The sequence below is a fragment of the Trachurus trachurus genome (genome assembly GCF_905171665.1).
Source record: "Trachurus trachurus genome assembly, chromosome: 21".
Taxonomy (NCBI): domain Eukaryota; kingdom Metazoa; phylum Chordata; class Actinopteri; order Carangiformes; family Carangidae; genus Trachurus; species Trachurus trachurus.
Window position 1 is genome coordinate 21,257,255 of NC_139899.1, and position 26,202 is coordinate 21,283,456.

At 42.0% G+C, this 26,202-nt stretch overlaps 1 protein-coding gene across 4 annotated transcripts in view; it reads right to left on the bottom strand.

The window, feature by feature from the left end:
* The window catches only part of mycbp2 (MYC binding protein 2), a 59,271-nt gene extending 34,576 nt beyond the window's left edge, over positions 1-24,695 (bottom strand). For 2 of the 4 annotated variants that reach the window (XM_083997485.1, XM_083997484.1), the window contains exons 1-22: positions 23,924-24,695; positions 21,091-21,166; positions 15,057-15,272; positions 13,090-13,243; positions 12,654-12,850; positions 11,210-11,452; positions 10,477-10,548; positions 10,219-10,315; positions 10,047-10,120; positions 8,037-8,175; positions 7,770-7,846; positions 5,605-5,809; positions 5,315-5,479; positions 4,974-5,132; positions 4,672-4,876; positions 4,342-4,487; positions 3,712-3,822; positions 3,252-3,356; positions 1,051-1,170; positions 828-909; positions 578-695; positions 98-456 (exon numbers count right to left, since the gene is read on the bottom strand). In XM_083997485.1, coding sequence (XP_083853611.1) covers positions 98-456; positions 578-695; positions 828-909; positions 1,051-1,170; positions 3,252-3,356; positions 3,712-3,822; positions 4,342-4,487; positions 4,672-4,876; positions 4,974-5,132; positions 5,315-5,479; positions 5,605-5,809; positions 7,770-7,846; positions 8,037-8,175; positions 10,047-10,120; positions 10,219-10,315; positions 10,477-10,548; positions 11,210-11,452; positions 12,654-12,850; positions 13,090-13,243; positions 15,057-15,272; positions 21,091-21,166; positions 23,924-24,246 — 3,443 coding nt within the window. In that variant the 5' untranslated portion in view covers positions 24,247-24,695. The remainder of the gene's footprint in view (positions 1-97; positions 457-577; positions 696-827; positions 910-1,050; positions 1,171-3,251; positions 3,357-3,711; positions 3,823-4,341; positions 4,488-4,671; positions 4,877-4,973; positions 5,133-5,314; positions 5,480-5,604; positions 5,810-7,769; positions 7,847-8,036; positions 8,176-10,046; positions 10,121-10,218; positions 10,316-10,476; positions 10,549-11,209; positions 11,453-12,653; positions 12,851-13,089; positions 13,244-15,056; positions 15,273-21,090; positions 21,167-23,923) is intronic. The other 2 variants (XM_083997486.1, XM_083997487.1) reach the window with 2 other exon arrangements.
* Between the last annotated feature and the right edge of the window lie 1,507 nt (positions 24,696-26,202).

The following is a 26,202-nucleotide window of genomic DNA, read 5'->3' on the forward strand; positions in this document are numbered from 1 at the left end:
AGACAGGGAGCCACAGTTAAGGATAACACATGGAGCGAATTCAAATCAGCATACAGCTTATACATAATCATTAACACTTATTAGTGGCAGGACTGACCTCCAGATGACATCATACACGGGGTCCAGACACAGGCCGAATCCTTGCAGGTCCTCTTGCTCAGAGTCATTGAAGGTCCTGCAGCTTCCGTCCATTTTGTTGATAAGCAAGCATTTAAATGGAGGTGGCTCCGACACAGAGGAGGGCACAAGGCCAATGATGTGTTTGCTGGCAAAGATCTCTGAAGTAGCCAACACATGGGAGTTGATAAGAGCCTCATCGATCCGCAGGAAAGTCTGGTCTCCGCTGGCGCCTATCCAGGTGGCCTTTCGTCCGTATTTGGCACCGATGTTGGGCATGGGAGACGGCTTGGCATTCCAGTAGGGCATGTCTAGGATGGGCCGGCCAAGCTGCCCTTTCTGCAGAACAAGACGACAATAGCCTCACTTGTGGTCAAACACATCGAAACAGGTTGGATTTCAAGAATTGCCCCATTGATTGAAAAATAAGTTGTTATAGTAGGAGTGATCATTTTCTTACCGAGAAGCTTCCAAATGTGAAGACCTGCCCGTCCATGAGGAGAACGGCTGTGTGGTTACTGCCTGCTGTCACCTGGACACTGGGACCTGGAAGGGCCTGGACCAGAGTTGGAGAACCCCTAGGAAATAGAAACACCTGGTTTGGGTAGCATGTCCACATGTCCACAGTTTGGTGGATCGCATTTCCAAATCTTCACCACAACAATGGGGCAGAATGAACAAATGACGCAGGTAAGTTGTAGATGTTGTACCTGGAGTTGACGTCTCCGTGTCCGAGCTGCCCATGTTGGCCATAACCAAATGTGTAGACATCTCCATTTTCCATCAACACCACTGTAAACCAACACAAATATGACTGTTACTTTCACTCTTTCTTTACATCAAAGTCAGATGTTTAAAAAAAAAAACTGTCTATAATATGCTGACAAAGCCACTGAAGTACCTGACCAGAAGCAGCAAGAGAGGTGAACCTACCTGAGTGGTGGAAACCGCAGCTGACCTGCACAGCTCTCAGCTCGCAGTCGAATCTCACTGCCCCCGGGGGGTAGGTGGTGATCTTGCTGGCATCCTTCTCTCCTCGCTCACTGCTACCATCTACAAGGCAAACGCTAAAGTCAGCACATTTGAGTTGAGAACAGGGAGAGAGTGAGGTTTAGAAGCAACTTCAGACCGCTGAGGTTGATGTCTCTGCGCAGTCCTGGAAAAAGGGAGCTGGTGGGGAAACGGAGAAAACAGGGTGGGGGGAAAAAAGGGGGGAAAGCATGCCGAAATAGAAAGGAGGGAACAAAAACCTCTAAAACAGAAAGGCCTGTGGCAACCAGTCCCATTACAGATGGACAGATTGTTTACTTCGTAAATAATTTGGTTTTCTTTTAAGCATCCAAGGAAATCTGGTTTACCCAGAGCCCTGTCCGAGAGGTCGCAGTTGTGGTATGTGAGTGGAAGAAGTTGGACAGAGACCCATGCATTACATTACATATAATGTCTGTCAATACCTTTTTGGACCAGGAACCAGCTCTTTGTGGCGTACCTCAATAACTGAGGCCCGCCAGATGAGATAACAGCTTTAGGTTTCTATATTCCAACTTCACAGGAAATGTAAAATAAATATTGACTGACTCGTGGCCCAAAGATTTATAGGACAGGGTTGAAAGTTTAGCTCATGGACACAATACTCAGTGCTGATGAGTACACACAAGTGCTCTTCAGTGACATCTAAAGCACACAAAAGATGTTCTAAAAGTCCTAAACGGGAACAGAAGTTCTGCAGGAAGGGGGAGCGTGGAGCAATCCTCATCGTGTGGATAAAAACCATGAGGAGGGATGCGTAGTGGAGGTCCCCCACATAATCTAGTCATACACATGGGCGTCAACCACAATGAAAGGAACAGTTCATCTGCAAATCAACAGCCCGAATTTCCAAAGTAACATTAAAGTGGAAATCACTGCTGCTTGGAAATGAAACACTTCAGTGTCATTCTTTCCCATTTAACAGCGGGACATCAAACCAAGCCATCTTTTTGTAATGAGTTTCTTTTCTGAGGAGGTTTGGGGACACTCAATAAGGGCAAGTCACCAAACATCAGCCCCGACCAATGGTATCCAATTACAGCGCCGAGACCGACCTGAACCACCTATCAGCAAGAAAAGTAACAGCAGTGGTTGAGAGACAGCAGATGTTGGCCTGCTGATGTGCACAGAAACAGCAGACTTTGACGCTGCCCTTTTTTATGAAAGCTATTCCATGTCTGACATTTTAGATTTTGCTCATTTTAAATGTTAAGCAAAGCTGCGGTGAATACTAATAATAATAATAGGATTCACAAGGCAAAATTCATGTGTCGTTATGTCCTCTGTCCTTTTTATTTTTAGGGAGGGAAGAAAAATGCTCCTTCAACATAACATTTTGTTTTTCCATTAAAAAAAGAACATAAGGGGGCTCAGATACAGAGATCAAAACAACACAAATGTGTCTTTTTTGCTCAAAATTTAGATACTTCATACAAGGATTACTGAAATAATGTTGATTGGATGAAAATTACCTTTGAACAAGTGACTATTTATCCAGATAATTAACACACACACTGACTTGTCTGATGATAAAGTGCCTAAGAAGCTTTCTGTCAACGGATGTTCAGATGTTTGTGAGTCTGTCAGTGATTTCAAAGCATTTTCCATTCTGTCTGCTTGTAATGCTGCAGTTGGACCCAGAAAGTGACAAATCAGCTGCCATGGGAGTGACGGTAAATCCAGTTAGACAAGGACACTGGTTTATATTTAGGTCTAAACAACAGCAGTGGGCAGAGCAGGCATCCTACTCCGAGGATTAGGGTCGTTAAAGCAGAAAATGAATGAGCTTAACGGACCAAATCTTTAATATTCCTCAGTTCCTTCCTCCCCATAACATGACATAAAATAATCAAATGAAAAAAGGAGGGGCAGTTTGTAGAAGAGACTGGAATTTAACCTGGTCTAAAGGCTCAGTCATTGCTCCACTATGAGTCACAGGGAGTCCTTCTTGCCAACAGGCGACATTGCTTGTTACCATGAGACCTGGTAAGGACACAAGAGTCCTGCCTTCAGAGAGTGAGAGAGGAGGTGGGCGGGACAGCCAGACTGGGAGATGAGTCAAAGGGGTGTCTCTGCACCCGTTGAGTTAGTGAAGACCGTAGTACCTTTGTGCTTGTCCCGTTTATGCCTTAGTGCCTGAAGGGGTCTTATTCTGGCTAGGGCCTGCTCACGCTGGTTCATAAAAATGGGACCAGGAAAAACAAGGGGGCCTGGGGGAGAAAGAAACTTTCACATGCATGCACAATGCTCACAAATGGAAAAGAACACATGAAAATACTACACCACAACAATACACACACAGTTGAAAAATATAAAAAAAGACACCAGCAAGGGGGAATTCACCAAGGCACAACACCCAAGCTCATAGCACCAGAGGGTTATCTGACACTAAACAGGGTGGGTATACCGTTAGCTTCACGCTATTCACTAACCCCAGCTCCCTCCTTCTCGCTGTGCCTACGTTGAATCGTCTACCACAGAAAATCCTAAAACATACTCAACCCAAAAAAAAACACACAGCTCTTCCCTAAACATAGCCCCATTCTGACTAACCCTGATCCATACCTCTGCCCTCCTCCAGCCTGTGCCGGCGGTTGATCCTCTGTCGTTTCTCCTCCTGACGGATCTGAATGTGCTCCTCGATGTTCACTCCTGGAGGGGGAGGGACAGGCACAGCTGAAAACACAAAAGGCCCCGGGTATAGGCGGCCCAGACAGGATGCAGGAGGAGGATGAGGGAAGACGGAGCAGAGCGGAGCAGAGCAGAACAAAACAAGACACACATCAATGAATGATGGAGGTGATGGAGAAGCAATGACTCTGCACAACAACGACAATAAAACGAAGGACAAGCGACAAAAGGTGTGTGAAACACTGCGTCCAGGCGAATGCAAGACAGTGATATGTGCAGTGTAAGCAGCACGCTGGCACAGCTCAGAAGGACACACAGCTTACACACACATCGCTGCTCAAGCCAGTCATCTATTCTGATCAATTAAGGAGGATCCGAGATACTGTCAACCAGCTAAAACTGTAATATCAACATCATGTGTGTAAAGCCACAGGTAGATGTTTGGGATTCTCAGCTTTTTGAGCAAAATGTAAACAATGGACGTGGTGACACAGATGAGATGTAAATGTTGTATGAATGTTGGAGCAAAACAGAGGGGGGGGCATGATATGTCAGCTGGCATACCTAGCAGCAGGTCCAGAGGAATCATCTCCTTCACAGCATCGAAGATGCCCCTCTGTCTGGCCTCCTGACCGTCCAGCTCCCTGGCACAGGCCTTGCAGCAGCCACACGCTGAGCAGCCAGACTCTCCAGAGCCACAGCCACAGATTCTGGTCAACAAACAAATACGGACAGAAAAAATACATTCAAATTACAATAAATAATTATCCCAGAAATGTAGTAAAAAAAAAAAGATAAACCTCAAAGTCCTTACTATTACTTATTAGAAGTGCTGTAGTTGTACAAATACTAATAATTATATTAACCGTTTCCACATTTTGTGTGTCCTCTTACCCTCCTGGTACTCTGTCTGGCCGTCCACTGCTGACACAGCTGGCACCGTAGCCAGTGCAGTCTCCACATACCGTGCAGACCATGCACTGGTCCAGCTTCCACTTGTGCATGCCTGGTTGGCACATCATGCTCTTCTCTTCTTTCTCCTCCAGCTCGTCCTCCAGATCTTCATCCATGGCTGTGGCCATGCTCTCCACACCGAACGCTACACCAACAGACAAGGGAACTGAATTAGTGTACTACAAAGCCAGGATACATAATATATGCGGTATGTATACCATATACTGTTTGTATTTTCACACCTTTCCCTGCTTGGCTCATGGCTCCAGTGTCTCTGCCACATTGGCCCTTGTTATTGACACCAAATGTCCACACTTCACCACTCTTGGTCAGGACACAAGTATGGGCCTTTCCCATGGCAACCTGAGTTACAAAGTGACCCTTCAGGTCTGTCACCTGGCCTGTGGAAAGGGAAGAAGTGGTTTCAAACAGAGATATATTGTATTTATAGACTGATGAATGTGTGCTCTTAAAAATTCTTTCATCGGTTTTTATCAAAGCCATGTAGACAATGACGAGACACAGCTGAAATCAAATTCCTTGAGCTGCGAATTTAAAAATAGCCCTGTCCAAGTCCACTCACAGGTACTGTCACTGTAAATGGCGTCTTTGCCAAACATGTAGAGCTCTCCATCCTTGGTGACAATGCTGCTGCTGCCATTGTTGCATGCGGTATACACTGCCGTCTTGGTCTCTAGTTTGATCATCTTTTTGGGCTTGTACGGCTTGGGCTGTCGGCGACTTTTAGCTGCAAAGGAAAAGTAGCAGACATCACTTTTAGGACTGCAGCTGTGATGGCTTTGAATCGGTATTTAATTTAATTCAAATAAGACGATCTACTGAATTTTTGTAGCTGCTTTGAAAGTGTCTTACTGGACTCTCCATCCTCTCCCTTGCTGGCAGAGCCTGTAAAGAATACACTTCCGTCTTCAGCTACCAGCAGTGCATGAGAGCCATCATGGCCGACAGAGAACTGAACGATCTTAGGAGACTTGGTAACAGGCAGTTCCACCCATTTTCCTGCTGACGGACCACCCTGCTTTATACCCAGGCTCTGGTATTTCCCTGTGTAGTAAATCTGTGAAAAGAGGATGAGAGAGGACGGTCACAACACTTGATGAACTTGATGAGGATTGGGATTGAGGATCAAGTTTATTTTGCTGGACAACCCCTGTTTTTTTTTAGACACAGCTCTGTGTAATGTCACTCCAGTGCCCATAAGGACACAGCCTTAAAACAATTGAGAGCAGGCTCTCTCGTGAGCACAAGTGGAGCAACTGAATGACTTAAAAGTAAGTTTGTTTGTTAAATAAACAGGTAGTTTGTGAAGAAAGGCCTTATAAATAAACAGTGAACAATGCTGTTCTCTTCTCAGAGCCAATGAAGTCCAGCCGGCATTTTGATACAGTTGGCAGTGATGGGTCACGAACCCATCATCAGTAATAAATCTAATTGCCGCGTGATAAACTGTGTCAAGTGGTTTTAGTATAGAGGGAGAAGCATGCATAAAAATGACATCTCCGTAGTCAAATACTGATAATGATTTAGCTTGTACTATTTGCTTCCTACAGTAAGGAAGGCAAGATTTGTTTCTATAAAAAAAACGCTAAGAAAGGTTTCAATTTGTTTAAAAGTTCTGCTACATGTGGTTTTAAAGACAACGTGTCATCAATCCAGGTGCCCAGATACTTATAGCAGGAGACCCTTTCCAAAGGAGTCCAATCAAAAGTAGTTATGACACTCTTATTACCTACTACTACTACTACTACTACTACTACTACTACTTACTACTTCTTACTACTCAAGCAGCAAGGACAACTTGTGATGATAAGCTACAATAGCTGCTACTGGAAGTGAGAGAATTTGTGTTGCTGAAATCATCTGACATTCACTTTGCAGATTAGTCAGCCCCAACAACAACAGCAACGCATTCAGAGGGAGCAGTAGCTTGTTAACTACAAACAGTGGTCATTTGATGTTTGTCAGTAATATCACATGTCTGGCACAATGTCCACTCCAAGTGATGAGTGACCTTTGTGCCAAGATACCGGTCAGCTGCTCCTATTTTTACCCATCCAGCTGGTCTGGGTTAGGGTAATCTGTAGATAAAGTGTGCTGTGAGATTAGGCTTCTACACAGACACAGAGATGTGCAACAGGCAACTGCTATCTGCAAACGAAGCATGCTGTACCACACCTAAAGTACTGACATACACACAACCACACCCTCTACACACCCCAGCAGTGAACATAGCTAGCATTCTTGCCAAACTTACATAATCTGCATAAAAATGTGCAATGTGCTCTCTGACACAGGATAACCTCCCTCTAGTGATTGACAAAGAATAAACAGAATCTGTGGTCTAACAGTTTAAGTATAATAATAATATCCAGGCTGTTTACTCTACCTTCATTAAAAGTTTTTAATATCATATAAAAATCTTGTTATTTCTTGGTTGTGTTTATATTCCTATCTATTCCTATCCAAGTTCATAAACATAAAAAAAACTTCACTAAAAGCGAGCTCTGCTATTTCTTCCTGGAAGTGAACATCACTCTATCGGCCAAAGACACAGCTTTGCTGGGTGAAATACTCTAATCGGTACCAGTAATTTAATCAGAGACCTTAGTGTGTATATATAACCAGAAACAAGATTTTCTGAAAGGATCATGACACATCCAGAAGACTCAGTTCCCACATTCTGCATTATTTAAAGTCAACTTAGCTAAGAGAGGCACCAACTATTTCCACAACAGGAGAACATGGTTTATTGTTACACTTTAGTACTGATCTTTGGAAAATCTGACTATAGCTAACTACATACAGATGTTATGGACTAAGGGAAATGTTCATTTTGTCCAATGGGTTTAATGTAGCCAGTGGTAACATAGAGGGAAGAGATATACACACAGAAACAATATTAATTCAGGGCTTTCCCAGGTTCACCCTCTGAAGTGCCTTGTCAGTCATTAACCAGACTAAGTTATTAAGAGCTCAGTAATTGCACTAACATTTCCATGGAAGATTTTTATTCTCACCTTTCCCGAGGCGGTTTTCATTAGAGCAAATTCCCTGCCCGCTCCAAGCAATGCGGCCTCTTCATCAAAACCTGTGCCTGAGAGAACAACACACTATTTAGGGCCAAACACACAAGGAGACCATGTAGGAATGTACTTTTTTTTATTCCTCTGTGTGTGTGTCTACAAGGTCACAAATTTGTCATACATTGTTCAAAACACAGTTTGAAGTGCCTGGAGCAGGTGTACAGACAACACGCAGTTATTAGTACATTTTCTATCACTTACTGATGATGTGCAGATCCTTCTCAAGGTCAAAGAGGGAGATGCCGCAGGCGTGCAGACACTTCCTTGCCAGCTTTAGCTGCAGTTCCTGCTGCAGGGCCGGGTCTGAGCTCATAGTATAGATCCGCACCACAAAACCATCCTGCAGGAGTCGGGACCAACAAGGGGAAACACTGTTTAGTGTCATGACTCCACATTCTTACAGAGTGTGAGAGTTTAGAGTCCATTTAACAGCTTCAGGACAGAACAAGCGCCAGATTTAATGAAAACACATCCCTGCTGCAGCTGACTGAATGTCACAACCATAATTAATCTAGCTCTTTAATTGCGCAGCGGTTCAAAATGTTACAAATACACTCTCCTCCTGCCAAGAGGAAGATGAGAAGATTAATACCACCTACAGACAAAAGGGCAGTATCAGTGCAAATAAGAATGTAAACATTTTTAAGTCACAGTATGTATTTGAGACACACAGTGAACACAATATGTTATGACTATGTATGAGTGACCGGCCATAGGGGCATACATTACATGTGTTCTGGTACAGTAGGGATTCGGGAATGAGGCAAGACATTACAACTAGGCCTCACATTACCCCCCACACACTCATGTAGGTTAGTCAAACAGCAGGGGATTTGGATGAAAGGGGCAATTTACAGGAAGGGAAACCGGTATAGAGAGGATAATAATTGGGAGACAACAGGGACATAAAACAGGGATGAAGTGTAGCGTGTCTGGTCTGGTTTCCTCTGTGTGGTAATGATGACAGAATCATCTACGGTGCTTTGATTCCTGCAGAGCAGTGCACATGTGCCACTCAAATCATTAATCATCTATCCTCCGGTCAGTCCCCCCCGCCCCCTGACTTTTCCCCCCTACATGTTACAGTCTTCCTCTGACTATTCCCTTGACCTCCTGTAGTTTGCCCTCATCATCCTCTTCTCCTTCTTCTCAGCATCTACACCCCCCACCTTGTCTGTGTGCCTGGTGGTTTTCTTCAACTGTAAGTGGTGTGTGGTGTGTTGTGGTTGCATTTGCTGCCTGCTCACTAAAAATGCATGCAGCTTCTGAGGATGCTCCCCCCTCCCTCCCTCTTTATACAGTTTCCCTCCCCCTCTTTGATTAGCTCAGAAACTGCTACCCAGGAGGAGGGCTAGCTGCAACGGGCATATATGTGGATTTCACATCTTCCCCTCCCCCACCCATATTATGGAGTGCTTATGCAGATGACTGCTTGTGAGATTAAGCTCTCTGGAGAATACCCACATGTGGTCCCACTGTCCTCCCCTGCCACGCCCACAGTCACACAACACACACAGACACACACACAAAAAACCACCCTTGAGTGGCACAGCTGCAGATCAGCTGAGGCTCCTTACAAGAGAGGCTGGAGGCAGGGGAAGTGACAGCTACCCTCATTTTAACTAACAAAAGATTGGGTTTTCATGTGAGGAAACAACACATATTCAAGGATAAGGGGAGCACACCAAGATTAAAAAAATAAAAATAAAAAAAGGGTTTAAAAAATGATCAGCAGGAGAGGAGGAATTGATTGCACTGATGCGTGAAAACAACTGGGGAAGACGACCATGCACTGTGATTGTCTCTGTGTTTCTCCTCTTCCACTCTGGGCAACAGCTCACAAAAGCTGACAAACATGTCTCTTTGAGATTAACCGTATCAGACCGTAACTTAACCGCTGTGACGCAGCAAGTCGATGGCTGAGTAAGACTTTTAAAACCTCACTCACATGGTGCAGACTGCGGCAGGAAACCCTAACAGCACTATGATCTTAAAAAGATTATATTAACATATACAATAAGTGCATAATAAAGTCAGCTCTTTATAGTCAAATTTCCAGTAGACACAGACAGATTAGCTCAGGTGTTTTCTGGTTTCTGGTTCACATTAACGGGATCTCCTGAGGACAGCCCCCACTGAAACTGATTCAATCTAAAATTTCACATGTAAATTTTGGTTAATGAAGAGCTTTAGCCAAAACATAAAACTCACATCTTTGCAGGCTGCGATCTGGTTGATGTACTCTCCGTCTGTGAAGATGATGTTCTGTCCGTCTGAGTGTTGACCTGCAAAGTGACAGTGAATATCACCAAAATTTGGTTAGTTGCAATTTTGATGACTCAGTGTTTTTTTTTCTCAGTTTAAAAAAGTGTTTAAAAAGCACCTGGCATGGCGACAGCCCCCTCGTGCTCCAGAGTCTCAGGGTTGATCTTGATGGCCGACATACTGTGATTACTTGTGTCCCGATACAACAAATACCCCTGAAAATAAAACAAATATCACTGGGCTGTCTCCAATATAAGCTCTACAACTACTTACGGTACTCAAACAATCTTAAATCAATTTGTAATGCATTGTACTGGAAGCCCCGATGCAGATGAAGTGTATAAGGGGTTTCTTGATGAGAGCACCTGCTACCTACCTGAGCAAAGCCCAGCCATGATCTCTTCTCCTTCCGATTCCTGATTCGAGATGTGGAGTTGTACACGTGGCCCTGTGGGGCAGTGATCACACATGAGCAGACACCCACAAACACTGAAAAACCTTCGTTTAATGTTGGCAGATGAAACACCAGTGTTTTATCTAAGACTCATCCAAGTTCTCAACCTCTAAAGCAGGAGAGCTTTCTGATATAAAGTAGCGTTGTGGCTCTGTACTATCACAGTTCTCTCCTGCTAACATAAAACAAAGCTGTTAGCATTATGTAATTGTATATAAATAGGAGTTCATTATATATTCTGAGTTCATCCAAATCTCTAACAGGCGTCTAATGTATACTGTGTGGTGCCTTTATGTTTTAACTCTGTGTTTACATGGTCTTGTGTACAAATCCCAAATCAATTCCTGGTATAAAAATAACATCTAATTTAGCTCAGACCAAGAGCTACTTCTGCTTCAGAGAGATACTAGAGGACATGTACCTCTTTCTTCTGCATATGAAACAACTGTGAAAATCATGCATCTCCATAACATCAACTATAAGAACCAAAGCCGTGTTTTAACCGTTATGTCAGTGTATTTTTTTCAGATTATTCAATTGTTTTTGTTGTTGTTCCCTATTTCTTAAGATTTAAGAGGAATCTTAACCCACAAAGCCATTGTCTAATTGGGAAATATGCGTTACCACTGGACACGCAGCGGCATGTGTCACATACCCTGACAGTGCCGCTGTATCCGGAGCCCACTTTGTAGAGTCCATCCTTGCAGAGCAAATACAGGAAGGAGCCATCGGTCTGCAGGAGACAGCGCTCGTCCTCATCAATCACCACCTCCTTCAGGACCCACTTGTTCATCAGGGCTGCGCGTTTGATGCCGTTCCCAAACCACTCCTGAATCTGAATCTTCCCCACCAGGACGGCCTGCACACTCCTTTGTAGCGCATTCAGGATGGTGGGCACCTGATGAGATTTAGGGAGACAAAGAGGGTGCTGAAACATTGCAGGACTACGAATCACTGATGTGATGTAATGGGGGAGTAAGTGTGCTGTCACTGATTTCATTTAATTGTTTTATTGGTGACTGGGACTGCGGTTACCTGAGCTTTTTGCCCTTTTCTCATTATGCCTCAATGCATTTCCACACACACTCCCATCATTTCCATAGCAGCTATTACACACACCGCTGATCTCACCATTCACACACATGCAAACAAACACAAACACACAGACTTGTACAACACATAAGCCCACACTCCCCTGCAGCCTGCCTGCCATTGTGATGACTCACAGTCCAGTCAATGCCTAAAAGATGACGAAGTAGGGAAAAAAGCACGCAGGTCTCTGTCTGTGGGGGATAAATTATGTGAAAGCTGCTCCTCTATTACTCTGGTCATGTGTAGGAATTTGATACAGGTAGAGGTGACAAATTATTTATGGTCATTAAGGCAGCAAACATAATCAAATCAGGTAGTAATGGTTTAGGTTTGTCCAAACATTTCGCAGTAGCATTTCTGATATAAACTGGACGCAGAGGTGAATAAACATAGAGAGCAGAAAGAGGACAAACTAGAGGTCTAAGCAAACAGAAGACCAGCTAATTGGCGGAAGAATGTAGGTAGGTAACATAATCAAACAGGAGGAGCAGAGCAGTCTGACATTTCCCAAAACTCAATTTGTGCTGTCCAGACACTGCTCTGAGTCTCTCTGCTAAAAGGAAATGCCTGGAGGAGCCAAAGGTTACTCTATACGGTCAAAAGGCACTTCGGTGGTCGAAAGCATTTTGACTAATCTGAAGAAAAAACAGGAGTGGGTCATAGAAAGGTTCAAATTTCCTGGTGGAGGTGGTTTAGAAAGCAGTATATAATAACAGTCCAAATTCTATTAATAAGTAAGAACCATACCGTTTCAATTTTTTTTGCCTCATTGAAAACAAGCAACAGGATCAGATGGACATTGTGTTCCAAGATAAATATGCTAGTTTAGTGTAAGATAACAATCTGAACAGATGATCTGTACAAAGATTAGCTGTTAGCATGTGATTATCCACAGTCACTTACTTGTGCTAGAAGAGCCAGGGCATACAAAACAACACATACTAATTGTGCAGGCAGATTTACTAATTTCACTCCGATTGATTTTCTTTCTTTTTCATTTTAAATACCTGTATCGTCTGGCAGGCATGGCTGCCATTGTTGGTGAGGATGGCAGACACAGCCTGCAGGATTTTGCCAGTGTCTCCCCAGGAAACCACCAAGCTGAAGAGGCAGGCGCAGGACAGGGCAGTGATGGCCTGTCCTGTGGGGTCATTGGGCCCCGTGCTCCGCACTGTGGTCTCCAATAACAACTGGAAGAGAGACTCTGAGGAGGCATAGAAGGAGAGGGAGGGTTTAGCATTTGTGAGAAAAGAAAAATGTGTGTGTCAATCAAGCGAACAAATATTAGAAAACAAACTTAAATATAATGTGGCCCGCATCTAATCATGAATCTAATTTTTGAGCGTCACTAACAAGATTTGTTGCAGGGCTGTTCCACTAAATTACATTAGCTTGTACTCGAGCATCTATTAAACTCTTATGTATATGCATTTTCAGCCTCACCTAGCACATCAGGGGGCTCAGTCTGAAAGCCCTCCGGCTGTTGTCCCTGCAGCATGTCCAACAAGGCTTGCAGGCTCCGCAGGCACAATGAAGGGTGAGAGAACCGAGTCTCCTTTATCAGCTCAAATACCCCACACAGGCCGATGCCAATGATCTGCACACACAGAGAGAAGCACATTTTTATGAGCTAATGCAGAACATGCTGCCATTCACCGTGTTAAGTCCATATCGGCCGGCTGTGATAACACTTTATCCAGCAAATGGAGATGAGACATGGCGACATTGTGTATAGATGTAGATGCATAAAAGTGCTGTAATGACACGGAAATGATAACAGAAGCCTGGAGTGGATGTTTTCAGTCTCATCATCCTAGAGTAAAAAAAAAAAAAAAAAAAAGGCACAACCTACATTTATCCAGGGACCCACAGCACAGTTCTGACTTCAACATCCACTGTTAACATTTTGTATAATGACAGACCCACTTGAGTGTGTGGAGAGGAGAGGCAGGCGAAGGAGTATGATGGCCTAGAAAAGGATGCCGTTCTGTCTGTCCCTGTCTCCCTGTCTTTCTCTGTGTGTGGCTTGTTATTGATTGTTATTCAAATAACAATCCAATGTTCCCTCTTATCTCAGAGAAGAACTTTGTTTTGTAACAGTGAAATGAAACCTGAGCATCAGAGTATAACTGGTTTTAAAAAAGTACATTAAAACAGATAAATACAGATGAGATCATCCCAACTGGAAAAGACATAACAAGACAAGCACAAGACATTCAATTAACAAACCGGTATTAGATTCTACATCTTCAAAACACATTATACGTAACAGACCGATTGGCACCTACAGGTTTTTTGTTAGCGCTTCTTATTTGATACACACACATACACGATGCCTAGCAAATATGGTTTGTTGGACATTGTTATTAAGCTGGAATTAAAACTAAATCCCCATAAATTATCAGCAGCAATTTTAATTTGCCTGAAAGAGGATGAAACGGATGCAGCCTTGACCCTAACCATCTGTGACATCTCAGCATTAACCTGCAAAACAGTATGTACAGCAGGCACATAACACATGTTGATCAGCCTACATCAATCAGCATGTCATTTTCAGATACGTACACCACTATCATAGTTTGGAATGGTTTGTCCTATCTCAAGCCTTTTGAAGCTGCAACACAGTGCATAACGGACGACAAAAAGAAAGGCATAATTCATTTAATTTGAAGGCATCTCTGTAGTCTAATCCTTATTTGTACAAGTGATGTTCAAGTAGTTTATTTATGGGGCCCTGCTGCACAAGCGTATGACTCTTTAGATGTTACTGTGGAACTGTGAAGCCTTAGCCTTTCACAAGGTCAGTAAATAATGTGACTTTATCCTTTAGTTTTGCAATTTATGGTGTGGAGCCTGAGAAAAGAACCAAGCTTTGCTTTGCTGTGGTAATCTTCCTGTTCATTGTGGCTTGCTACTAGTTTCCTCTATCTTATTTTTCAAAGACGACAGTTATGCAATGTGATATGCAATCGATCAGTGCATTTTAATTTAACTTCATCTAAAAAGTCTGCCATATGGATATAGATACTGTAGATTAAAAGATGAATATTGAATTAGAAAAATATCACATTTTCAAATTTTGTTCCAACAATGAAAGGATAGTTCAGAGGAGGTGATAGCTCTGATATGGAGTGAGACATATACAGTAAACCAGGATGTGCACAGTGTAGAGGAGGGAATTTGGGGGAAACAGAGCAGGAGAAACTGCAATCCTCACACGATGGGGATTTCAAACCTCTGGTTATGAGTGTATTATTTATCGCAACAATAAAAAAGATGAGCCCTACATGGAAGCCCTGCGAGATAACAGATCAGCGCGTCCCTGAGATAAAGAGCACAGCCTGGCTCTCGCCTTGATACCAAGCGCTGCTACCACCACGTAAGCAGCCAATACTACCCCCCGCTTATACCTTTGGCAGCTTGACGGCTGGCTCGCGGTACTCTTCCTCCTCCTCGCTGTCTGAGTCGCCACTCTGCACCGAGCTCCTGGAGGCCAGTGCCAGGGAGGCCTCTCTCTGCTGCCAGTCCAGCACACAGTGCCGCACATTGCAGTAGACGTTGAACGCAGATGGGTTGCTGTGCAGCTTGATGTCCGGCACAAAGAGGGCTCCATCTAGACCGTCACCCTGCAAAAAAACAACAACAAAAAAAAGGGTGGAGCTGATCAGCAAAACGTTGTTTCGTTTGTAACCACAGGTATGATATGATCTGATTCATCGATAAGCAATTGAGCTCACCACATGCTCATTCACAGATAGCAATTTCAGGTTGGTTGGTTCATAGATTAAAAAAAAAAAAAGACAAGTTTCCTCGTCAAGCCTTATTATCATTCCGTTGACACTTTATTTTTAAAAATGCCTTCAAGATGCAGTTATAAAGCTTTGAAGCAAAACATAACAAAGACAAAACGAAACAAAATGACTGAAAAAAGAAGTGACTTTATTTTGAGATATCTCTAGTGGGGTCATTTTCTGGAAGCTTTTCGGAGCTCATCAAGATAACAGACAGTTTTTTTTAGTCTTGACCAAAACTGAAACTTACACATTTGTTATTTCCTGTCTGGTAACCCCTGCTCTGATTACAATAAGACTTCTAAAAAACCAATGTGACACAGACTGGCTGGTAATTTACTCTTTTTTGGTTTGTGTCTCTTGACTCTTCAGAAGTCATGCAGTTAATTAAGCTCCTCTGAAGTCCCAAGCACATGTCTAATGACAACAGTAAGTCGGGCACTTTCTCCTCTCCTTTTACAATCTGAGAAATCCTCAGAGGCATGGCTTCCCAAATTTAGCTGTTTGCCATTAGCCTTGAAACAAAATGATTTAACTACAATAAGCTGAAGACAGCGGAGTCTTTATACAGTCTGTTATGTCGTTGTCCTCAAGTCTAGTCGGTAACACCAATGCAGAATTAAATAACTCCTCATTTTGCTCTGGATTCACTCCTAGGGACACTCACTTTTATACACACTGGGCTTGGCAACTGTTCACCCATTTCAAGATCAGCTCAACACTGCTTGCACTGTTACAAAATGTCTTATCCAACACATTATATAACCATAAAATATAAAGTTTAATATTTAAGTCTTCAAAGTTAAGCTCAAGAGAAATCAAATCCTTTTTCTAGCCAATCTATAACTCCACTGAAGTTTCTGCCTCAGCTTGATTTGAGGTTTTTTTTCTCTGTTCTTCTTTGTTTTCTTTTAAGTGCGTTGTGTGTAGTGTATATAAATAAAATCATCAAATGATAGATGCTGATGTAAATATCAGCCAACAATGAAAAAGGGAAAGTGCAGTACAGAAATACAGATTAATTGTATGAAAAATATCCTGTCCTCACCAAAACTATTCCAAAACCAAATATAAGACATCTTCATAATCTAGTTTATGTTAGTGATTATGTAAAGAATACTAATATACCACAATGTTAGGAAAAAAATCAAACAGATATTTTTAGAGCTTTCTATGAGCTGAAGCCATCTCTACTGTTTTTAGTGGAAGCTGTTGTAGAGACAGTGTTGGTGCAACTATATGGTCATTTTGGAGTCAGCAGTTGCAGGGCTGTTGAACTGCGTTAAAAGAGATTGCAATGGATTGTAATATTGTTATATTGAGGCAACCCTCATTCATGTAAATGAAGTGGATAAGCCAGGAGGGAAAGTTTACAATAAGCCCATTATGGAAAGACGTAGTATGCGTTTACATCCAAATAATCATTAGAATTACACAAACTACATTCTACAGAGAAACTTGATAAACTAAGTGATATTGTTTCCCTATCCCACCAAGCACGGCCTTTTTAACTACAGTCCTGAGGCAACCTCCTGGGGATAATATTGATCGATTGTGCCTCTCTTGCAGTGCGGCGCTTTTGGCATCACAATCAGGGGGGTTGATGTCATCTATTTGGGGAGAGGGGTCATTCATTTGCAGCTCAAACCACTGGGGACGAAATCACCGCCCCTCTCATCTAACAGTGGAGTCTAGTGCTCCCCTGTCTTGCTGCTAATGTAGCATTTGTGACAAAGTGGCAGGAGCACGTTGCCTGGAAAGAGCTATTTGGATTTACGCCACAGAAATGTACCTGAGTGAAAAACTGGTTTCTTGGGAGATAACAGAAAAACAAAAGGGAGTTGTAAAGACCAAAGTACTGAGATAGGAGGCTTAACATTTTCAGCCCATATATATCACAGGGGGGGATCTACCTTTCTTTGTGAGACTCAGTGCATCATATAGGCCAATATTTGTATACATGCAATATTTTAGTTAGTCTCTGTGGTTTGGATGCACTTTAAACTAAAGTATTTTGTCGATTAGAATGAAGAAAAACACAATTTCCTTTGATTTGATCTGATATAGGCAGATGTGATTTTATTATTTAATCATTTATAATTCCAACCTCACACTATCACATAATTTCATACATCCCTGTATTTATGTTTGTTTCATTTAGAAATGCTTGTAATTGGTCACAGCATCACAAACAAATAGAAGTGAGTCTATTGTACTATGTGTCCACTGTCCAGGCAGGGCCACATCAGTAAATTATCTCAGGCCATTCATGTGTGAAGGGATCCAGCAGCTGGGGCACCATCTTGGACCATAGAAACCATATTTAGATCTTGGACAGAAACATATGCAGTCATGCCATGTCACTCTATTTTGCTAATTAATGGCACACAGACTCTATTTGAGCTCCAACTCTGCAAATGGATGACACTGGCTAGGTAGGTTTTTAGGTGTTTCACACCGTTTACTATAAACAATCGACTTGTTTAGTGACTTTTTGGTGTTTCTGCTTTAAATGATGTAATACAATTTAGTCAAAACTCAAAGGTGATGGTGAGATATGCTTACTTTCACACCATAGCTTCATATGATGATGGATCCAACAGTTTCCCTAGTGCAACATGATAGCAACTCTCAACAGCCCAGCTACACAGCCCGGTCTTACTAACCCCTGCCTACGCCCACAGTTTATTTGTAATGGAAATGTAAGATTAGGTTAGACTGACTTTTTAACACATTCACCAATTTCAGGTATGTTACACTGCATCTGATCCATATCTGAGGTTACATCTTGTAGGCAGAACATGAGGCAGCTGAAATGTGGTCCTCACACTGCAGGTGCAAAATCATATTTGACAGGTTTCAGTGGAGCTGATAGTTTCCAATTTAAAAACAGAAAGAAAGAAAAAGAAAAAAACACCAGAAACTTCTGATTGAAAGTGACACATTTGAGATATGTGATGATGTTTGTTCACTAGCAAAGGGAAATCCACGTATGCAAAGCCCTGGTGATCTGCTGATGTTTAGTGGTTTTCTCTCTCTCTCTCACTTTGTAATAGCACACACCCCATAGGATGCTGCTGCTCTTCTGATGGTTTCAGTTGTGTTTCTGTCTGCACTTCACTGATGATTTAATGGCCATCTTAAAAGCTTTAGAAAAGGCCAGAATGGCGCCCCTGACCGCACTTAAGACATCTACACATTTCAGCTTGATGGCTTTGAGGAAGAAAAAGAAGAAAAGGTGTGTTTTTCTACACGCTGACTCAAGTGAAATGATTGTTCTTCACAGCGCCGACTCAAATGAGTAAATGTGTACGTCGTCAGCAAGAGCAGACTTTAAAAAAAAGAATCACCATCTGATATGTATGTAGGCTCTACATTTGCGTTTCACATCTAGTTTTTATACAACCCCCATACATTCAAGTCACACGGTTTTGCATCCGTGTCTCATGATGACGTGGCTTTATCTCACAGAGGAATCAATGCCTAGCTCTGAGATCAATGTGCAATTTTAATGCCACTACATCAAAGGCACAAACTGGGACTGCTCCCCACCATCATATATAAAAATGGCAAATAATTTAGATACCCATACAATCAGCTTTTACAGACTGTCTATTGTTGTCATTCATTGAAAAAGTGTGCTCCTCTGTCATTTGATTTCTGATCCATTTTTGTTTTCTCCACCACATCATATTCAGTTTATCTGGGCCCATATACTCTACATATTACAGTATGTAGAGGTTAGTACATCCAATTCACTTCAGCCCTCAACAAATAACATTCTTGTGTAACCAATTAATGGTAATATTCAGTTTGAATAAAGGAAGTGGTGTGACATTTTAACAGCACAAGTAGCGTCACTTCCCTTTAACATTGCCTTACCATGCCTGAATCTCTTTACATACCAACTGTCAGATTAGACATGACCATCTTTTAATCGTGACCACGTTCTGTTTCTAACTGGTTTGAGCTGCCTATCCGTCCCAAGCACTACTTTAAAAAAAAAACACATATGTTTTGCAGATGCTACAAAATAAATATTATGTTACAGTGAAAAATGAGTAAGGTTGTTGATATCAAATTTACTCTGAAATGTATCTTGCTAAAGCAGAACAGATGCATAAAAATGTAATTTGCAGCAGATACTGTGGATTCAGGCGTGCCAGGATTCAAAGAGAAGCTCTGAAGTATGTTAGATTGGCTTTGAAAGATTAATGGCAAAGGTACTGCACCACTACTGTCCTGTATATTATGTAGATTATAAGGGAACCATAAAGATGTTTGATCTTATTTGATTGAATCTTTCCCTTTGTACCTTTACTTAATTACAGTTTTTGAAAAAGGCGAAGCACTCATCTGCAGCCTGCACACAGAAGACGTTACTTCACCCTCCTCATTGGGACGATGAGTGTTTATGCTCCTTCTTTTGTTCTGGCTCCACTTTCACATGTTTATAAGCACAGATGCAGACAAAAGTGGGAGAGGAGAGGCCCTTTGAAATCACACTCTTGTCTGACTATGCTGGAGGAGTGTGAGGCGTGACAGAGCGAGAGTGAGGACAACACATACAGCATGACTGCTCGTGTAACTACCCGTGGTTTTATGCCTGCCTGCCTCCACGCCTGCCTCGCCTATCACTCAGCTCTCCGTCTCTACAAAACTAATATCTGGTGATGTTCCACGACATCAACTCACTGAACAAGTCAACCTGAAGAGAACTTAACGGGCTATCCAGCTATATGTTGAATTGCCTGACTGTGGTAGTTTTGAGGTGAAAGCAGACAAAGCAGGTGAACCCCTCTGTTCCTCTTCCCTGCTACTATCATATTCAGCACTCTTGCCGCTGCCTATGTCTAATAAAGTTAAATTCAAACGCTGACTAACAATATTACAGACCATCCACAGAGCAGGTCTCTCTCTCTCTCTCTGAGAAAAACAGCAAAGAAAGAGATGAGTCAATATAATCTGAGTGGATTATGTTTGTTGACACAATTTGGGGATCGGCTGGTTAACACACGTTGCCCGTCGCAAATTGTACAGCAGAGGTAAAAAAAAAAAAAACACACACACACACACTCACATAACCACGTCCTATGATGATACAGACTACGTTCCCTTCTTTGGATGAAGGAGATGGAGGTCGGCAACTGTTGCCGTGGAGATGTGGAACGCATTAGGTCGCTCGGCAACAGGCCATCATGCACAAGCCAGAGCCACTCCCATGTGTCTAACATTCTGTCTATCCACCTCTTCTTCATGTGTGGATGCGCTTCCTGGCACCTGACCAGCCCAACCAATGAAAGTGAACGATTCTGCTCAACACCTTCAAGATTACAGATAATCTAACTTTATCATCAGTCTGACTCCAATCTGTTAAATTCATTCAGCGGAGGAGTCAGAACAGCTGTGAGAACTAATCGGTGCATACCAAGGTTGTTGTGACAGTCACATTTGTGTTTATTTCTTTCAAAAAGCGAAATTCCACATGAAGCCATGTAATTGTGTCCAAGTAGCCTACTACGTTGCACAGAGTAGCCCTGCTTTAAAATGTATCCATCAATAATATCCCAAGCATATAAACAGCAACTGTAGCATTACATAGAAGAAGTGTGCAATTGTGTAATGTTTGTTACAACATTAAAGCATCTCTTACCTTTGTTCTTGATTTGACTTTGGACTTGATTTTCTGTCGTCTTTTCAGCTTCTTCTTACTCAAGGCCTTCTTTCCCCTGTAAAGCACAAGACAATCACTCAGTATTGCAAAATATACTGTATCCTTAAGAAATGGTTACAGTCACACACTTAATAAAGCAGCTTTAGAATGAAAACAACAATGAAAAGAAAGCATTAAGTAATGATTTTCTCAGAATAACTGTTGCAATCTTGAGTGCATGTCAGTGTCTTTAATGATTATGACACAGCACTAGATTTAAAAAAAAAATCCCTATTCAATGTGCTGCTGATAGTCTTTTCTAAATGTGTTAACATAACAATTAGGTACACTTTCAACAGCAAACTTCAAAGGTCTCATTTTTTCAGTGTGTTTACTGTCAGGAGTGGACTATGGAGAGAAATTTACAATTTTTTAATTTATTGTAATTGTGAGAGTGCAACTGTGTTTTGATTTCTGTTTGCTTGTCGTTGTAGAAAATATCAAATTGTTCAACCCTTTAAATACACAGTAACAAGATGGTTTACACTTACTCACCAAAATATCAAATTAAGATCAGGAAAACTGAATCAGACAGTAAAGTAAATGTCAACCTGATATGTAAAATAGTAAATGAATCAACCCATCAGGAAATAAGGCTGACTGACAGTTGGTTCTGGCTTATAAAACATTTCAGTAAAGCTTCCGTGTATCAACCCAGAGCTGAAACTAGCAACTATTATTAGCAATTATCAATCTTCCAGTTTTTATCTCCAAAATCAATTTACTATCATATATGGCGCAGAGAAGCTGCTGCAGGCAGCAAATGTCTGGTATTTTTGTTTTTACAAGTGCTTGTCTATCAAAATCTTTACCAATTAGTTGGCAGCTGATCAACCAATCGATCAATTGACTAAACATTACAGATTGTTATCACCTACATGTTATGTACAAGAGAATTACTTCAAAATTAGCTAAACAAACAAAGGTTGGTGTCAAACCAATGGACACAGGAGTTAGTTGTGGAAACAGTGGTCCAATGAGACTTCTGCTTGATACTTCAACAACAGTTTACAGTTGTACGCAATATTATGGGCAACCATGAGGAAACAACATATTTTGTTGATTTTCAGCAGATGTCACAGCTTACAAAACCTTTTTGTAGCCAGTTAAACATATTTTAATATTGAATGAGGTTTTAAATTTAAGTTTTTCTTTCTTGCAGATCTCGTTAAGTTGAGATATTTCCTAAACCTCCAGCTTGTGCTTCCTGAAGTAGATCATTATAGATTTTGTTGTATGCTGTGGATCACTGTCTAGTCTTGTTATAGAAGCCAATGCCTTGTGAGTGTCAGATCAAGTATCACGATGTAAACACAAAATAATAAGATGGTTAAGAAAGTTCAGTGCACATATCTATGTTTTGGAATAAGTGCTGATGTCAGATTACAGACACATGGCGCATCACATCACATCTTTTAACATAGTATTGACTCCTAGTTATACATAAACAACCAATGATTTTCAATCCCCACAATGGTTCACGTTCCAGTGGCTGCCACAAAACCCCAAAACATAAGATTCACACCTACCTATTTAATTAGTAGGGCAGCATTTTTTTTAACACATACATTAAGTAGTGATATAAAAGCTCAGAGAGCATTAAGTATGTGTTTGTTGTAGGGGAAATCTGAAAAAAGAGCCAACATACTGTATAAGACTGTACTGGCCCATGTTTACAGCAAGCATTGTGTATGGTGGGCTGAGAAAAACAAATCCAGAGTGAGTGAGTGAGGGAGGATGCTGCAACGATTCAGCTACTCAGTCTACAACCTGACTGACAATGACGTAACTGTATTACCCGCTTATGCCAGAAAAGCCAGAATGAATTCATCCACCACCACCCAATACCATCCCATACATCCCTACTAAAGACCAATGTCTAACGTTTAAGAGCTTGATGATCACCCGTTTAAATAAATGTAGACCTGCTCTTACATAATGACCAGCTGTGTTTACGTGAAACAGTACAAACTCTAGTGTAGACAACAAGACAACCTGGGGTAAGAAGGGCTGAGTGATGCTTCTAGTAGTGACGACGTTGGGCCTGTTATAATAGACATAGCTCACACACTGCGTTTAATTAAAATAAATGACAACCTACCTACGTTACGTGCATGTTTGTGACAACCCCCAGCAATGAGTGTTTTTTAAACTGTTTCCCGGACATTTTAAAACCATTAACACAAGCAGTAGGTTTGTTTGTTTTATTTACGTTTAGCCAGGTAGCAGCTATTGATACTCATAACAAACAAACTGCCAAACTGTCATGACAGCTAGCTTAGCATGCTAGCGCTAGCTTGTTTTGTTTTTAGATTATAATATAATTTAAGCCGGTGTTAAGTGTAATCACCCTTTTAAACTCTTTCAGCATTATGTATATCGGTGTCAATGTGTGGCTAAAAAAACAATGTCCACTGGTGCAAATCGTAACATTAGCATTAGCATTAGCTGACACGGGTAAGCTAGGGAAGTCAAATGCTAAAAGCTAAATGCTACCTAGCAAAACTGACCCCCCCACCCCTCCCTCCTCAGAACAGGTAGCATCCAAATTAAAGGAGCTCCTATGATATATACACAATGTCCAGTTAGTTAGGACGACAAAGGACCAAACAAACAGCCCACGAACCATGAATGTGTGTTATATCTTATATTAACCGACGTACCGCTGAGCCAAGGGTTAATGTTAGCTCACGGTCGTTAGCTCAGTTACTTAGCAGCACGAATGACAGACCAGCTTCTGGTATATGTATATATCTTATCTTTTTCCACTCACCTTCCTTGATTTATCCCTTGCTCTTTATCGCTGATAGCAGTGGTGTAAATCCGCCTGTATCTCTCGGCCAGAGCTCGTCCTGAGAGTAAAAGCTGGTACCGAGTCCGACAATCCGACGACTGGTGGGCCACTCCGGTTGTCGGACAAGAAGAACCCATACCCGAACCGATGGTGGAGAGGAGATCGGCGGCTCCTGCTCCAGACATGACCCTGACACCCAGCCCCATCGACGGGGATGAGGAGGGCAGGATCCCACCTCCACCACCACCAGCACCACCACCTCCACCGGCGGCCGCTGCAGCCGCAGCAGCAGCACACATCATCGTTTTGGAGAACAATGCATATATCACTGAAAAGATATCATCTAGCCATCAGATACAACCCATCCGCTTGTCAATAAATCCTCCGCATGTCACATCATCATTTGCCCACTCCCAAGTCGTCGCTGAAATAGTACCACAATTCAATTAGCATCCACGATCCACGGTTATTTGCAAGCGCACAAATTGTTGGGAGCCAGTCTGGTGGTGCAACTACGGTCTTCCGATCCCCGGCCACCACGGCGTCAACACGGTGCTTGTCGTCTTCAAAAAAAAATAGATATATAAATATATATATCTCCTCAAGCCATTACAAATTCTCTTTCAAAATCGCAGAAACGGCATCATTCGTTCCTCCACCAAAAAACCGCCTTGTCTTGTCGTTGCTTCTGTTTTATTTATTCGTTCCTTAGATATTTCTTGACCCCGGAGAGGCAGCACCCTCAGCTGGGCTGCCATCTTAGCTCCATCATCATCCCTCCCCTCCCTCCTCCCTTGGATAAGAGTCTTGCGTCGCTAGCATGCCGGGATATTTTCATACGACCAAACCGAAACGATGCTATCATTGATTTATATGAACAATGACCTCTCTTGTCGCTACATAACTGCTCCGATGTACAGTCACGCTTTTAAAAAAAGGCACCAATTTGACACTTATGGAGGTGAAAGCTAGCAGATGAGTCAGAGAAGAGAACAGAAATATAGGTTATTTTGTTTGCACATTGTAGGATCCTAGTTTGAATCAGGACATTTAATTTGCAGAGGTTCATCCAGTGCCCCTCCCAGTTTGATCTAACATTGGTTCTTCTTAAAAACCGATTAGATATTTAATGCCCAACAAAAAAAAAGCAAAAACAATGAGGCTCTGTGATCTTAAAAAAAAAAAAAAAAAAGATTAGCCTACATTATGTCAGACTGCTTTGTTGATGTACTTAAAAATGTCCCGTCTGCTGCTGTCAGTTTCAGTTCACTTGCTGCTTTGAATATCAGCTACCTGGATGAATGGTAAGTGTTTGTATTTCACTTCCTACTCAGTGACCACTGAGTTGCTACTGTGAAATGTTGCCCTTTGATCTCACACACGTCTTCTTGGAGAACTTATCAGTTTGCACAGGGGTTGCTGTCACCATGTGATGAAATTGTCTTAATGATGCAGTGGTCTCCTTCACAGCATAGGCCTACTGCTAATGCACCTTTTTTAAAAATAGATATAGGATGATGTAGATAAAAAAAATTTATTTCTGCCTGATAATAAAAATGAATGGGCAGTGACTCAGTAATGCAACACACAGATTGCCACGATGGCAATACTTGCATTTTCATTTTCATTTTGACAGGGGTAAGACAAGGGTGCATAAGGAGCAGAGATAGGCTAACTGCAGGAGGAGGAGGAGGGCTAGATACTGGGAGATACTGTGTGTTGGGTAACATCAGTCAAAATGGTGGTAAAGGCCAAAAACAGACTGCAAAGCAAAGGTGGACACAGTAAACAGTTGGAGGCGGTGCAGATTTCATAGAAACATACAGGATATTGCACATGTAAATGTACTGTTTGTCTCACTGCAGACAACTGGATCTCGCTGTTGCAGTGAAATTGAAATCTAATGTCTTTTTTTTTAAAGGTAGCATAAATGTATCTACATAGGGATGCGCATGTATTTTTATTGAGGGGGAGAGAGAGAAAGAGAGAGATTTACACAGGCCCTAGTGATGCTTTATTGGCTGCGAGGCATTGCGGTAGTCCAATGGCAAGAGAGGGGTCGGTCCACAGTCTCTTCTCATAGCAACCCAGGAAGCATTCAGAGATTATCATGCGCAGTATCAGAGTCCCGGCATGTATCAATGATGACAAGTCACTCTTAACAGAGGGATTTATTAACATCAAACTGAAGGATTGTGTTATTAGTGCTTCAGCATGAAATATAAGTGAAATGGAGTGTAGTTGAAATGTATGATGAT